This window comes from Mycteria americana (assembly GCF_035582795.1).
Source record: "Mycteria americana isolate JAX WOST 10 ecotype Jacksonville Zoo and Gardens chromosome W unlocalized genomic scaffold, USCA_MyAme_1.0 Scaffold_32, whole genome shotgun sequence".
NCBI classification, from domain to species: Eukaryota; Metazoa; Chordata; class Aves; order Ciconiiformes; family Ciconiidae; genus Mycteria; species Mycteria americana.
Genome location: NW_027445438.1, coordinates 102302 through 119039, shown reverse-complemented (window position 1 = coordinate 119039; position 16738 = coordinate 102302). Strand labels below are relative to the sequence as shown.

Genomic DNA, 16738 nt, shown 5'->3' with positions numbered 1-16738 from the left:
CAGTTCTGATTTTTCAAAGCTGCCACAGTAGCAGTAGGTCCTACACAAAGTAAAATACTGGCAGAATGTAATATTAAAGATCAGGGTTTTTTCCCCCACGAGCTACGATGTTCAATTTTTACTGAGCATTAAACCTACCTTTTTCAGTATCACATCATTTTTTCCTTATAGTTCCATATAAACCTCTCCTTCTAATCCAGGTAAAGTATGAAACAGCTTTTCTACAAATACTGAAATTGAACTTCTTACTCCGAGTTAAATCTCATCTAACAAAAGTACAATAAATAACAAATGGTACAACAAATGGTACAACAAATGGTAAAGAACTGGCTGGATGGCTGGGCCCAAAGAGTGGTAGTGAATGGGGTTAAATCCAGTTGGCAGCCAGTCACAAGTGGTGTTCCCCAGGGCTCAGTATTGGGGCCAGTTCTGTTTAATATCTTTATCAATGATCTGGATGAAGGGATCGAGTGCACCCTCAGTAAGTTTGCAGATGACACCAAGTTGTGTGGGAGTGTTGATCTGCTTGAGGGGAGGAAGGCTGTACAGAGGGATCTGGACAGGCTGGACTGATGGGCTGGGGCCAATTGTATGAGGTTCAACAAGGCTAAGTGCCGGGTGCAGTACTTGGGCCACAGCAACCCCATGCAACGCTACAGGCTTGGGGAAGAGTGGCTGGAAAGCTGCCCAGCAGAGAAGGACCTGAGGGTGTTGGTTGACAGCCGCCTGAATATGAGCCAGCAGTGTGCCCAGGTGACCAAGAAGGCCAATGGCATCCTGGCTTGTATCAGAAATAGTGTGGCCAGCAGGACTAGGGAAGTGATCGTGCCCCTGTACTCGGCACTGGTGAGGCCGCACCTCAAATATTGTGTTCAGTTTTGGGCCCCCCACTACAAGAGAGACATTGAGGTGCTGGAGTGTGTCCAGAGAAGGACAACGAAGCTGGTGAAGGGTCTAGAGCAGGTGTCTTATGAGGAGCAGCTGAGGGAGCTGGGGTTGTTTAGCCTGGAGAAAAGGAGGCTGAGGGGAGACCTTATTGCTCTCTTCAACTACCTGAAAGGAGGTTGTAGAGAGGTGGGGGTCAGTCTCTTCTCCCAGGTAACAAGTGACAGGACAAGAGGAAATGGCCTCAAGTTGCACCAGGGGAGGTTTAGACTCGATATTAGGAATTTTTTCTTCACTGAAAGGGTTGTCAAGCATTGGAACAGGCTGCCCAGGGAAGTGGTTGAGTCGCCATCCCTGGAAGTATTTAAGAGACGTTTGGATGAGGTGCTTAGGGACATGGTATAGTGGTGGTCTTGGTAGTGTTAGGTTTACAGTTGGACTCAATGATCTTAAAGGTCTTGTCCAACCTATACGATTCTGTGATTCTGTGATTCTGTGAATATTTTTTCCATGCATTTTTTCAGACCTCTTAGTTTGAATTATGACTCTGGTTTAGATAGTATGCTTAACTTTTCTTGCTTCATTACATAGACTATAGCTTGCTTTAAAATGGCTTCAAAACTTAAGCTCTGGCCCTCCAGGAATACTGAATGAGCACTTGAGATCAGAGTCCTATTGCTCCACATAATGCCATGTAGAAGTAAAAAGTGGCCAGGACTGAAACCTTGAACAGGCACATCTTCCCATCTGTTCCCATCAATCAGTTTATATAAAAATTTGGCCTCTGAGACTGTCCATATAGTTGGTAGGATAGACTTTACATGTGATAACTTTATGATGAAGACACCAATGTAGTATATTTGAAAGGAACACAAGAGCTTTTCTGGCATGTCTGTGCAGATACTTGAGTTCAATCAATCGAGTTCCTTTTTAGCTGATTTAGTTTGTCACTACATATAGTAGTGCTACAGATCAGGAAGTATGTACTGTAGTAATATTTAGAGTGGAGAAATGACTGCACAATTTTACATCATCCAAACAGTAACCGCTAGAACTTTATGGTATAGAGGCACATGAATCCCTGGGGGCTTTCTTTGAAGTGCCAAAAATGAGGCTTGTATTAATAGAGCTATTTTAACTATTCTACTTTTGTGTCCTTTATGGTAAAGGTTTTGGAGTTGCAATTCTTCATTACCTACTTAGTGACTTCCAATATGAATTTAATTTGACAGAGGTTGCACCATCATATGAAAGTAACAGGAAACAGACAAGCCATTGTTGTATACAGAGAGAGATTCAGCATTAGAAAATTTTAGACTTCTTCAATAATATTGAAAAAGACATTTAATAGACATTGGTATAGCACTAAGGGTTTACAAAATTGTGAAATACTACTACAAACTGGACTTTTAATATAGGTGAAGGCAGTGGACGTGTTTTCAGTTGCCACTAACTATGCAAAATCTTGTCAATCTGTTCATTACAATTGTGCTTAAGTCATTAAAATGGTCTGAAAAAACAGTTAAGCCAAAACCATAAAAGTATTTTAGGAACTTCCTACAGTTGGCCTTAAACTTTGTGACAAATGGTAGATTAAAAGTAAACTCACTGAATTAATATAAACTAGGGAAAAAGCCAGGTTCTCTAGTAATCAAGAGTCACTAACTCTTCTGAATAAGAAAAATAAAAGTTAATATTTGGAACAGTTTCTTGCTAAACATTTAACAGAGAAGGTGAATAGTTCAGATTTATATTTTCTAGATATTTGTGTGTTTTGATGAATGTTACCAACCTCAGTTTAACTCAGGAATTTAGTTTAAAATCTGCCTTTTCCAAAGTAGTTTTGATAAGACTTCTCTAATAAAATGGTGCATTTATAGTATCTTACCTCACTAATTCAGTTTGGTAGCTTTTTACCAATTCAAAGGCCATCAAAAGGTATAAAATACTGTAGACTTTTGGTAGGTGCATATTACACAGATGCACGTGCTGGTCACAAAGGTATAATTTTCACCATAAAAAGCATTGGGTTACAATTTGGGAAATCTATCAACTTAGGAAGCTGTCTACAGTTCTCAAACTATATGCTTAATATTAATACAGTTGTTGCATAGTGCCTGAAACCTCATTTCCTAGTAAGTATAGAAAAAGATCAAAAGCTGAAGCTTTAACTTCTGAGTTGTTCAACAATGCATGTCTTCAATATGTGATTCAAGATGTTACCAACATTAAAGCATTATGCATTAGTACAGTATAACTGAAATTCTTTAGCTAAAACTAACTGAAAAAGAAAAAAAAGAGCAATTACATTTGTCTGATTCATTATAGAGGTGAAGGCAAGGTTTTGAATCAGAGAATGTAATCATAAATGTGCACGTACTTCTCCAATATAAATGTACATGTAGACAAGCACTCAAAAGGGGATTATCACTTTACATAAAACTATTAACAAATCAAAGATAATACCTTACTGATATAATGCAGCCTCAAACAATATTTAACAGTAAACAATAAATAGTATTTCAAAGGTCTGAAATGAGAATTGACACAAAAAATAATATCTAGTTGTTATTTCCCTCCAACATCATGGCATATCTCCTTTGTAGATTATACACTGTTGGTACCACCCCATGACTACTTAGACAACCCTTTTACTGATCACTGTGCTGGGATCCCACAACATACAATGCTAACGGGAAGGAAAGGCGCTCTCCTGCAGCAGGTCCCAGGACTCCTGCTCTGATATATAGAGCTAGGGCTACTCGTGCTTGTCTCAAGCAGAGGCCTGAATAGCTGCACCTGTAGCACAAGCACTGCTACAGGAGAAATATATATCTGATATGTAAGACCCTGAATCAGGTTAGATTTTTTTCTTAAGGCATGGGGGGGGGGGGGGGGGGGGCGGCATAGTGACTTAGAAATTCATTTGAGCAAACATTCTTCTGTTTTCTTGATGAATGAATTAAGGTATGTGAAGACTCAAGTTTGAAGAATAAGAAGCCTGCCTAAAGGAAATATTCTGTAGTCTGAAAAAAGTATCTTAATTTTAAATGTCATAATTTGACAAGTTTCGATAATACAAAACCCACAAAATTAGCAACATTTCTGAATCATAAAATATTTAATAATGTATATTTGGGGGGAATATATTGTATATAAAATTTCAGGTCACCATATGAAGCAATTTAAACCCTTTTCAAGCTAGCACTGTCTTCAATGCTGTATAGATTTATTGCCACTGATACAAGACCTACTAAAAGCATACATTTTAAACTAATACAAAAGTGGCTTTTTTAATATGAATTTTTTGTACACAACTACTGTCTTGAATATCTAAGTGCAAAAAACCACAGATCACTTTACACTACTGTAGCAACAATGCATTCATATTGTTCATTAGTCCTTAGTAGTCAGCTTGCATAAGATACAAGAAAAAGCACAGTGAAGCTCACAAAAATAGACTAAAAGTCAGCCTGTTCTTGCAAAAAAATACACCATAATGGAAGAAAGACAAAAAAAGGACTATACACAAAGGATTTGCTGTTCTTTAATCCAGCTGACTTAAGTGCTGTTTGTTTTTTGTTGTTTTGTTTTGGGTGTTTGGGTTTTTTGGCTTTTTTTTGTTGAATCAAACCACATAGACCAGACACAAGTAAAATTAAGAAAGCAGTGGGTAGCTAAAACTTTATGAACTATTTTTCCTCCCCACAATTTGTTTTCCTCTACCTGAGGTAGTTACAAAAAACAAATCATAACTTAAGCACCAGCTAGGACTCACCACTTAGACCTAAAGCTTCTGGTTTGGGTTTTTTTTTTCCTCCCTTTAAAAATTATTTGTCAGCTCACCAAAACTACCTTTGATGTTAAAGACAGCAGAGATTTAGAGTTCTCACTACATGAAGAAAGATGGTGATGGGGAGGAAGAAGATTAGCTGCTTCAAAATGTGACAATAGATTCAGTTCCATCAAGCTGGCTGGTTCACTGTTGACTTTTAGATGTTTATTCTCCTTTACTGTCTATAAAGTCAATGGGAGAAGTATGAAAGGATTTGAACACATCATCGTCCTTTACTGTAACCAGGGAAGAACTGGTCAAGTAGTGTCTGCAATATCTTGTTAGGAACCATGGTGTAGCTCTTTCCAAGGTCATAGCGGCAGGCAGGACAGGTAAAGACTTCAGCTCGGAAAGAACGCTGTAAACAGCTCTAGGGCATACAAAGACAAAGAAGTAAAAGTGTTACAGCTTTTGCTTTACATTGAAAATTTAGCTAGCAAAAAATTAAGCAATTACTAGGAACCAAAGATGCGGTTTCCCACATTTCTAGAAACAGCATGTTCTTACTGAGTTTTCTTGCCATATTTCTGCCTTTACAACTGAAATGATGTACTGGATTTGTCTGAGATAGAGTTCATTTTCTTCATAGCAGCCTGTATGGTGCTGTGTTTTAGATCTGTGACTAAACTAGTGTTGATAATACACCAATGTTTTAGCTATTGCTGAATAATGCTTACACAGCATCAAGGCTTTCTCTGTTTCTCACTCTGCCTCCCCAGCAAGTAGGCCGGGGATGGGCAAGAGGTTGGGAGGGGACACAGCTGGGACAGCTGACCCAAACTGACCAAAGGGATATTCCATGCCATATAATGTCATGCTCAGCAATAAAAACTGGGGGGTGGTCTTTCCAAAGTAGCCATTGCTTGGAGACTGGCTGGGCATCGGTCTACTTGTGGGAGGTGGTAAGCAAATGCCTTTGCATCACTTTTTTTTCTTTTCTTTTTTTCTCTTCTCTTATTAAATTGTCTTTATCTTGACCCATGAGTTTTTCTTGCTGTGGGGAGGATTGAGTGAGCGGCTGGTAGGTGCTTATTTGTAGAATAAAATAGGTTTCAGACTACAGTATCTAAAAGATGATTATTAATGTTGCCTTCTTTTTTTTTGTTTTCCCAGACTGCAGACAGTCCAAGCATATAAGTTAAATATGAAAATTTTATGAGGGCCAATCTTTGCCCAAACAACATCACTGTCTGTCAGTCTATACCTTAAAACAGTAATTGGATGTTACTTTATAATTAGTTATTGATAGCTTCAGGTTCTATGCTTTGAAGTTGTTGCCATTAAACATTCTCCATGTTTTTTCCACCACTCTATATACTTTCCACCCCCTCATAATACTTTACCTCTATGTAACAAGCAGCTCTTTGAAGGAGCAGTCTTGTTCTATTCTCATTTCTTAACTACATAAAATTAACCTAATCTTATTGTACCAACATCTAGCTCCTGGAACAAACCAATCCCTACTTAGCTCCACTAATTACAATGGAATGGTAAACTTGATACATCATGTCTATAAGAAATTATACTAAATACATTTCCACTAATTTTTACATAAAATTAAGATTGATTATATGGCAGCCACACAACTGGAAGCAAGCACGTTACATTTCTTGCTCAGACTGCTAGGCAATAATTATTGTCTTCCAAAAATATATGTTGGTTTTGGTGATCGGTCTCAGGGCCAAGAACACAGCCCAGAGCAATACAGTGATTATTCTTACTTTACAGACGTTGTGGAGGCACTCTGTTGTCACTGGCTGGTAAACCAGTTCCTGACAGCAGACACACATAAAAGATTGTTCCAATTTCTTCAGAAAATTCTAGTATAGGGCAAAAGAAGAGAAAAGTAGAATTATTAGAGGCACATTCACAAATATGCAAACAAAAAAAAGGCATTTTTATTTAAAATTATTAAAGTTTTTTTAAAAACTAGTTTTCCTAACTACTGTAATTATTACCTATATTTAAATTACAAATTCACAGCCAAATTCACAGACCTAAATTGAGTAAAAAATTTAGCCTTCACAGCATTTGGTAAATGCAGAGATACATTCATGAGATTATACTTGTTTAACATCCTTGTTACTCTTCCCAAACTCACAGTTAGCATGGTCTAATAATGTTACAAAACTGCTAGGAGTTGTTAAATCCAATATTCAGTGTGATAGGACAGCTTGACATTGCAAAGATTGCTTACACTGAAACTTTTCTAGTGCGATCTTCAGGTCTCAGTCCAAGTTACAGATTTCCTTCCAAAGCCTACCACCATTACTCCTGTATTCATGGACATTTACATAAAGACATTCCCACACCCTCTGCTATTACCTCTACCTATCTTCTGCTCATTCCCTATATTATTATTGTTCACAGCTTCTTGTTCATTCTTATTTCCTCAGAAGTGAACCTCTATTGTGTTCAGTGCAAAGTATACATTTAATAAATTATGTTTGTTACATTAAAAATTTTTGGAAGGCTCATCTTATATCCTTCACATCCATGAGAAGTAGTGTGGCTAACAAAGTATTTAGAAAGCAAGTCCATGAACAATTAATTTCCCTGCTTTTCCAGAAGTCAGAGAACTACGGTTTTGAAGGTTATTTGGTTGTACATTATTATCATTAAAAACAAAACAGAGGGCCCATCAAGCCTGATTCTTAGCACAAGTTAGAGATTTTGGAAGCTAATATCTGTATTTAGTGATCATCACTAGAATTTTGCACATCCATAATGGATAAGTGATTGCTGCTGCTCTGCAAAGGGAAAGCAAAGTACTGTATACCTCTTTCACTAAGAAATTCACCTCTGCACCTGCTGGAGGTGTTTAATTGGTTTCTTGAGTCCTCACTCTGAAATACTCTGCAATAGGTAAAAGAACCTTCCTGGTTTTCAGTCTTCTCAGAGCAACTTTGAAGAATGTGGGATAAATTTTGTGCCATAGATTTTACACATACAAGCATGCTTACAGAAATCTTATTCTCTGGTATTTCAGTAGTCTCAAGCATACCTACTCAGGTATAGAAGTGTAAAAAACAGATCTAAAGTTACTCAAAATACAGTTCTTTTCAATAATTTTAATAATATCAGATTCATCTAAACCCAAAACTTATAATTAAAGTGGAAAGGTTGTTTCAAGCATTAAGATTTATATTTTCATTGCAGCTATCTAATGGTAGTTGCGTGATTCCCATTGAAATTTCTATATGGCTATCACCAAGGGCAATCAAAATTATGGGCAGGAATCTATAGGAAAATAACTTTCTAGTAACTGGATTTCTCTTAAGATACTGTTTTCTGTTGCTTTAGAAACACATATCTACTGTATTTTGTCACATAACTAAGAGTTGAAAGTCTAATTATTTACAAACATTGGACAACCCACAGATAAAGAACTTCTAACTTTACAGTATTAGCTCCTATACAAGTGCAGTAGCATTATAGCAATAGTAGTACTGTAAGTGGAAGAACAAGGAGTTACCGGATGCTTTTTCTGTCAAAGAAGCAAAGTAAATAGCCCCTGGCAATTCCCAAATAAAGTGATTTTGTACATTCATTTTTAGGCATCCATTCTCCATCTAATATTTTGTTTTTTCACTGACTTGATAGTGACCTTTACCATTCTGATATCTTGATTTCTTTTTCTTCTGCAAAACAGCTAAAATAACTATGAATTGGAACATCAATAAAGCTAATTAATGTTCAAGGACATAATATTTTGGAGGATATTCCATCAGAGACTAATAAAAAAAAATCCACAAGTGTCTTCAAACTTGAACTATCCTTGCTATTTTCTTAACAGCTGGGGGAGGGAAGTATTTCCTCTTTTTTACTTAAGGTTCTCTCTATAGTGAGTGGAATAATCTGCTAAACTTGAGTTAAAAATATTTTCATTTGGTATCTAAGTCTCAATATGACGGTATTCCTTCTGTCTCCTTAAGTGAATGAAATTACATGCCCCATCAACTGTTTCTAAACAGATAGTATGTATTCAGCAATTTTAAGCAACTGAATTAGATTTTAACAAAGCCCCATTTCTCCTAACTCTATATAAAGAAAGGTTAAAAATGAATAATTTAAGCAAGCTGCAAGCATACTGGTCCTTCTTTAAGAGAAGCAAGTACTTCATCCCACAATTTCTGGTTCATACAGTCTTCTTTAATCAGCCACTGCTGTTGCTGGGTCAGTTGGAAAGCCTCTCCTTTCCCTCCATCTCCCATTCTCATGGCTTTGGATGTATTTTTAGTCTCCTCTATACCTGTTTAAAATTATGACAAGATACAGTAACAGTGGTAGTCTGAACTATTAAAAAGGGAAGACAAAATTATTTCTAGAAAGCTAAAACATGAATCACATCTATGTAATGATGCAATAAAGCTCCAATTCAAATTGCCCAGCTTTATTTTGAACTATGGATCATAACTACATAGAAGATTGTTCATTTTTCTGTGAAGTTTAAGAAAAAGAAACCTTACAAGTATGGAACAGCACCATAAGATCCCCAGCTTCCCATTTTATTACTGAGCACTTAACACTTTACATTTGGATTCCAAATAACTTCCAACTTCCTTGTAGTTTTCATACTATTGCCTTATATATAACTTGACAGAGCTCTAACACTAAGAAGTAAAAAGAAATACCATCATCAATTGTCCTTTTCTGGTTTCCGTTACTCTGGCTGGTTGGCTCCTGTTTCACAGTTTGCTTCTTAACCTTATCCTTTTTCTCTTTACTAGCCATGGCTTCCAAATAACCTTCTGGATACTAAAAAAACCCAAAAAAACGGATTTAAAACAAAATCCACTGGCATCTGGGAATTCCCAAATACTGACAAGTCTATTTTCTAAAATAATGTAAACCCCTATGACTACATATTGAAATTATATAAAAGTATTTTTTAAAACCCTATATAAACAGGAAAGCTTTTAAATTAATATATTTTTAGAAAACTGTAGTTAAGTCAAAGGATCTGATCTAGAATAGATTTTATTAAAAGGCACCTTATATCCATATCTACAACTCCAACTATACAAATCAGAAAGCTAAAGTTGAAGATGATGTCATGTAGCAAAACAACCCATCCAAAGGAAATTATTGGTTTGCTGAAGAAAAAAAATACTACTTTGATTCTTCCCATCTGCCACAAATTTCACAGTGCCAAAGTCCCTGCCTGAAATATGTTATCTATAATAGTTCCTCAATCATAGGTTGCAATTAGAGAAAAATACATAAAAACATATATATTTTTTAAATTCTAAGAAGAGACTCAACTATTACAAGAGTTATTTTTATAAATCTTATCCAGCGTAAGGATCACAAAACTGTATTCACAGTCATAATTTTCTGATCCATATAAACAGAGTAATTTCCTGTCAAGGCAGAAAGCTTCATCCACAATTGTTTCTGCTTTGCCAATATCATAGTTTTTCAAATTGCAGATAATCTAAAATATTTTTTATATTAGACCCTGCCTCATTGAAGTATATGAAAAATGGAGCTTATAATTTAATTCACATTCCTAGTTTTAAAATTTAAGACTCCATTTACTTGAACAGAATATCAGAGCAACTTTGTGAACACTGATTCTGACCTGTACACTCAGACCCAGTTTCTTTGACCGTTCCATCCCTTCTGAAGTCCAAGGTGCGGGTTCAATATCATCTCTCCTCAGAAGATAGCGCCAAACTAAGAACCCACATTTCCCAATTTCTGGCCAATATTTTACCACCTAAGGATAAATAACAACAGGTTTATGTTTTTGCTATCACAGTAGATCCTCAAATCTAATTTAAGAATGATATGTTAATATTTTAAAGTATCTCTTCTCTCAGTTGGGAAATGTTTGTATTTTGATAAATACAATACTGTTTTAAAAGATGCACATCTTTATTCCAGATACTGAGAAGACATTAAGTGTATGAAAAGCCAGAAAGGGAGCTGGAAGGAGTGAAGAAATCAATTGATTTCCAGGGATGAATATGACTCAGTGAGCACACACAAAAATAGCTTACATATTCAACTTAATATATCCTATTATAGATTGTGTTCTACTATCACTGCTCTGAATAGAATGATAGAATCATAGAACAGCCCAGGTTGGAAGGGATGTTGAAAGATCATCTGGTCCAACCTTTTGTGGGAAAGGGAGCCTACATGAGATTATCTAGCACCTTATCCAATTACATCTTGAAAACCTCCAGCGATGAGGACTCTGCCACGTCCCTGGGGAGGTTGTTCCAGTGAATGATCTCACTGCAAATAATTTCTTTCTTATATCAAGAAGAAAGAACTTGTACCTGTTGCACCTTGTCTTTTCCATGTGGTTCCTTGTGAAGAGAGTATGGCCTGACAAGCACTGAGTGGTATGATCACGTCTCTGTCTCTGCTAGTAATGCCCCTGTGGATGCAGCCCAGAATCCAATTTGCCTTTGTTGCTGCAGCGGTGCACTGCTGACTCATGTTCAGCTTGTTGTCCACCAGGACCCCCAGGTCCCTTTCAACAAAGCTGCTCCCCAGCCACACAGATCCTCGCCTGTACTGGGGTCTTTGGTTATTCTGACCCAGGTGCAGGATTTTGCACTTGTCTTTGTTAAACTTCATACTGTTCTTGCTAGCTCACTCTTCCAGCCTGTCCAGGTCTCTCTGTAAGATGGCTCTCCCTTCTGACGTGTTCACCTCACCACCCAGTTTGGTGTCATCAGCAAACTTGGTGAGGGTGCTTTCAATCCCATCATCCAGATCATTTATGAAGATGTTTGTATTGGGTCTGGCTGGGATGGAGTTAACTTTCCCCATAGCAGCCCTCATAGTGCTGTGCTTTGTATTGGTAGCTAGAAAGGTCTTAATAATAAACCAATGTTTTGGCTACTGCTGAGCAGTGCTCCCACAGCATCAAGGATGTCTCTCCAACCACTCCCTACACCCTGACCCCAAAGGCCAGTAGGGTGGGGGTGGGCAAGAGGTTGGGAGGGGACATGGCCAGGACAGCTGACCCAAACAGACCAAAGGGATATTCCGTACCACATGACATGCTCAACAATAAAAGCTAAGAGAAAGGAGGAGGAGCAGGGGGCATTCGTTATTAAGGCATTTCTCTTCCTAAGCATCCACTACGCATACTGAGGCCCTACTTCCCAGGAAGTGGCTGGACACTGCCTGCTGATGGGAAGTAGAGAATAAATTTTTTTTGTTTTCCTTTGCTTCCGTGTATGGCCTTTTCTTTTCTTTATTGAACTGCCTTTATCTTGACCCATGAGTTTTTAATCTTATTTTCTGCCCCTGTCCCACTGAGGAGGGAAGTGATAGAGCAGCTTTGTGGGCACCTGGTGGCCAGCCAAGGTCAACCCACCACAGTCCTTTGTGGCACCCAATGTGGGGCACGAGACAACAGCAGTTTTGAATTTAGCATGCTATAGCTATAGTAGTTATTAAGTTGCAAGCTTCTGTGTGGGTCATGGAGTTTGCTGGCTGCACTGCTTATCTCTTTATTTTGCTGAGCTTGGGAACATGTTAATACAAACAGTGGCTATGTGCTTTACCCTGACATTGATGCCCTTACTGTGCTGGGGGAGCTGTCTTGTGGAGAGGATGAGGGAATACACCTCCCTCTTCCTAACTGGGATTGATGTGGGTGGTTTTATTGCACAGGCTCCTGAGGTCCTTGTTCACCCTTACGTGAGCTGCTTAATACTACTAATTAACATGGTTGTCTTATTCTTGGGTTTGTGGAATCTAGTGTTGTCCTGGCATAAGAGGAGACCACTTTTGGGTGAGGCGATACTGAAACATGCCCTGAGGCAGCTGGTCCCTGGGTGGCAGGGTGTGTGGAAGGATTTGAGCAGGTGCCTAGGGCAGTTATCACCTCCCATAGCCTGGGATTTTACACCTGAACAGGCAAGTAATCCTTTTGAATTGACATGCCACCTGATAGAAGGGTGCCTTGCCTACCCCAATGAAGACCAGCAGCTTCTAGCACTGTACTGGGGCTTGGCCTGTGCCTATCGAGCCACATTTCAGCACTATCAGAGGGCTGTGGTTAAGACAGGGACCCAAACCACCTCTGAGAATGCCATGATTGAGACTGGGATACAAACTACATCTGAGGACATGATAGTTGAGACAAGGAACCCAAATGCCAACTACAGTAATTGCCCCAGTAGTGAAAAAGAAACAGTGGACAAGGAAGTCAAGGGGTCCATAGCATTGATTAGTAAGGGAAGAGGAGGAAGGGGCTGATCAGGAAGCTGGTCCTTCAGCAAAGAAACAGGAGGAAGAAGTGAGAGAAATCAGACAAGAGGCGGAAACTACCCAGTCCCTGACTTTGAACGAACTTTGATACATGCAGAAAGATTACATCTGCCAGCCAGGTGAGCAGATTGCTGCCTGGCTGCTCCGATGCTGGGATAACAGGGCCAACAGTCAGCAACTGGAAGGTAAGGAAGCCCAACAGCTGGGATCCCTTGCTAGAAACTGGGGAATTGAGAGAGGAATTGGAAAAAAGGCAACAATTAGCAGTCTCTGGAGGCAGCTCCTGTCAAGTGTGAGGGCAAGATATCCATTCAAGGAAGATCTTGCAAATTACCAAGGAATGTGGACTACTGCTGATGAAGGCATCCGGTACCTGAGAGAATTAGTGGTGCTGGAAGTCATCTACGATGACCTAGACAACGACGAGATCTCCAAAGATCCAGATTGACATCCTGTGCATATGGGCCATGTGGAGGAAGGTGGTCCAAAACAACCCAGCATCATATTCCAACAGCTTGGCAACAATGTATTGCCCAGATATGGATAAACCAACCGTGGAGAGTGCATCTTCCTGGCTCCAAAATTTTGAAGAAAATCACTGTCCCTCCTCATCCCCATGGGCCAGTGCCTCCTCTGTCAGGGGCACCCCACGGTGTCAGTCCCCTCCTGTCTCAGTCAGAGGGAAAGGGAGCCCCAGGTACATGCCACGTGTCACACTCTGGTTCTTCCTGCATGACCAGGGGGAGGACACGAGGAAGTGGGATGATGAGCCCACCTTTAAGGTTGAAGCCCATGTACACGAACTGAGGGAGAAGACAGCTGCTAAGAAGGGGCCACCCAAGAAGGCTGTCAGCTTAGTTGATGTTGGGACCCAAGAAGGCAATCAGCGATCTCCCAGACATGGAAGAAGGACTGAGATCATCTCCCTTGATTCTGGTGAGGGGACCTCTGGTCTGGCACTGCAAGGGTCAGACAGTGAATACTCCAACCAGGAACAGGAATAGAGGGTCTCTGCCTTCAGCCAGGAGGAATAAAGGGATGACTAGGTATACAGGACTGTGTGGATTCAATGGCTTGGCACATCAGACCCACAGAAGTATAAGGCTTTAGTAGAGACTGGTGCATAGTGTACCCCAATGCCATCAGGGTATAGGGGCACAGAACCCATCTGGATTTCTGGAATGACAATGGGATCCCAACAATTGTCTGTATTGGAGGCTGAGGTGAGCCTAACATGGGACAAATGGCAAAAGCACCCCATTGTGACCAGCCCAGAGGCTCCGTGTATCCTTGGCATACACTAACTCAGGAGGGGGTACTTCAGGGACCAAAAAAGGGTACCGATGGGCTTTTAGTGTAGCCACCGTGAATACAGAGAAGATTAAACAGCTGTCTACCTTGCCTGGCCTCTCAGAAGATCCCTCCATTGTGGGCTTGCTGTGAGTCGACGAACAGCAGGTGCCGATTACTACCATGACAGTGCAGCGATGGCAATATCATATCATCTGAGACTCCCTGGTTCCCATCCATGAGCTGATTTGTCAACTAGAGAGCAAAGCAGTGATCAGCAAGACTCACTCACCATTTAATAGTCCCATATGGCCAGTGCAAAAGTCTGACAGAGGGTGGAGGTTAACAGTGGCCTGAACAAAGTCACGCCACCTCTGAGTGCTGCCATGCGGGACATGCTAGAGCTCCAATACGAACTGGAGTTGAAGGCATCCAAGTGGTATGCCACAACTGATACTGTCAATGCATTTTTCTCAATCCCTTTGGCAGCAGAGTGCAGGCCACAGTTTGCTTTCACATGGAGGGGTGTCCAGTACACCTGGAATCGACTGCCCCAGGGGTGGAAGCACAGCCCTACCATTTGTCACGGACTGATCCAGACTACACCGGAACAGGGTGAAGCCCCTGAGCACCTGCAATACATTGATGTCATCATCGTGTGGAGCAACACAGCGAAGGAAGTGTTTGAGAAAGGAAAAAGAATAATCCAGATTCTTCTGAAAGCTGGTTTTACCATAAGACAAAGCAAGGTCAAAGGACCTGCACAAGACATCCAGTTTTGGGGAATAAAATAGCAAGACAGACATTGTCACAGACCCAAGGGATGTGATCAATAAGATAACAGCTATGTCCCCACCAGTTAACAAGAAATAAACACAAGCTTTCCTAGGCCTTGTGGGATTCTGGAGAATGCATATCTAGGTTATAGTCAGCCTGTGAGCCCTCTCTATCAAGTGACCTGAAAGAAGAATCATTCTGACTGCGGCCCTGAGCAACAGCAGGCCTTTGAGCAGATCAAACAGGAGATAGATCGTGCGGTAGCCCTTGGACCTGTGCATACAGGACCAGCTATGCGAAATGTGCTCTACACTGCAGACAGGGAGCATGGCCTCACCTGGAGCCTCTGGCAGAAAACATCAGGAGAAACCTGAGGTCAACCACTAGGGTTTTGGAGCTGAGGGTATAGAGGATCAGAAGCCCACTACACCCCGACTGAAAAAGAGATACTAGCAGCATATGAGGGGGTTCGAGCCGCTTCAGAAGTTGTTGGTACAGAAGCACAGCTCCTCTTGGCACTGTGATTGCCTGTGCTACACTGAATGTTCAAAGGAAATGTCCCCTCTACACATCACACAACTGACACTAAGTAAGAGGGTAAGTAAGTGGGTAGCGTTGATCACAGAATGAGCTTGACTGGGGAACCCCAAATGTCCAGGAATGCTGGAAGAGATTGTGGACTGACCAGAAGGCAGAGATTTTGGAGCATCACCTGAGGAGGTGGCTCGTGCCCAAGAGGCGCCACCATACAATGAGTTATCAGAAGATGAAAGTCATTATGCTGTGTTTACTGACAGATCCTGTCGTGTTGTAGGAAACCATCGGAAGTGGAAAGCTGCTGTGTGGAGTCCCACATGACAAGTCACAGAAGCCATTGAAGAAGAAGGTGAGTCAAGTCAGTTTGCAGAAGAGAAAGCCATTCAGGTGGCCCTAGAGACTACTGAATGAGAAAAGTGGCCAGTACTCTATCTCTTTACTGACTCATGGATGGTGGCTAATGCCCTATGCGGGTGGCTACAGCAGTGGAAGCAGACCAATTGGCAGCGCAGGGGTAAACCCATCTGGGCTGCTGCATTGTGGCAGGACATCACTGCCTGGGTAGAAAACATCACTCTAAAGGTACGTCATGTAGATGCTCACATGCCCAAAAGCTGCCCCACTGAAGAACATCAAAACAACAAACAGGTAGACAAGGCTGTCAAAACTGAAGTGGTTCAAGTGGACCTGGACTGGGAGCATAAGGGGGAGGTATTTGTAGCTCGATGGGCCCACGAAACATTCAGAACATCTAGGGAGAGATGCAACATTCAGGTGGGCTCGTGATCAAGGGGTGGACCTGACCACGGAGGCCATCGCACAGGTCATTCATGAATGTGAAACGTGCCACAATCAAGCGAGCCACATGAGTAAAGTCTCCCTGGAATAGAGGGTGGTGGCTGGGTTTTCGATATGGGTTTTCGATAGGCAAATTGACTATATTGGATCACTGCCATGAACACACCAAGGCAAGCGCTACATACTCACCATGGTGGAAGCAACTACTGGTTGACTAGAAACATACCCTGTAAACCATGCCACTGCCCAAAACACCATCTTAGGCCTTGAAAGGCAAAATTTGTGGCAACATGGTACCCCAGAAAGAATTGAGTCAGACAATGGGACTCATTTCCAAAATAACCTCATAAACTCCTGGGCTAAGAAACACAGCAT

The 16738-nt window shown here is 40.7% G+C and overlaps 1 protein-coding gene across 1 annotated transcript in view; it reads right to left on the bottom strand.

Moving 5' to 3' along the window:
• Positions 1-2243: 2243 nt before the first annotated feature.
• Positions 2244-16738, bottom strand: part of LOC142403043 (E3 ubiquitin-protein ligase UHRF2-like) — a 112270-nt gene continuing 97775 nt past the window's right edge. The window contains exons 12-16 of the mRNA XM_075489154.1: positions 10305-10442; positions 9355-9478; positions 8812-8972; positions 6442-6540; positions 2244-5090 (exon numbers count right to left, since the gene is read on the bottom strand). Of these exons, the coding sequence (XP_075345269.1) occupies positions 4944-5090; positions 6442-6540; positions 8812-8972; positions 9355-9478; positions 10305-10442 (669 nt within the window). The 3' untranslated portion in view covers positions 2244-4943. The remainder of the gene's footprint in view (positions 5091-6441; positions 6541-8811; positions 8973-9354; positions 9479-10304; positions 10443-16738) is intronic.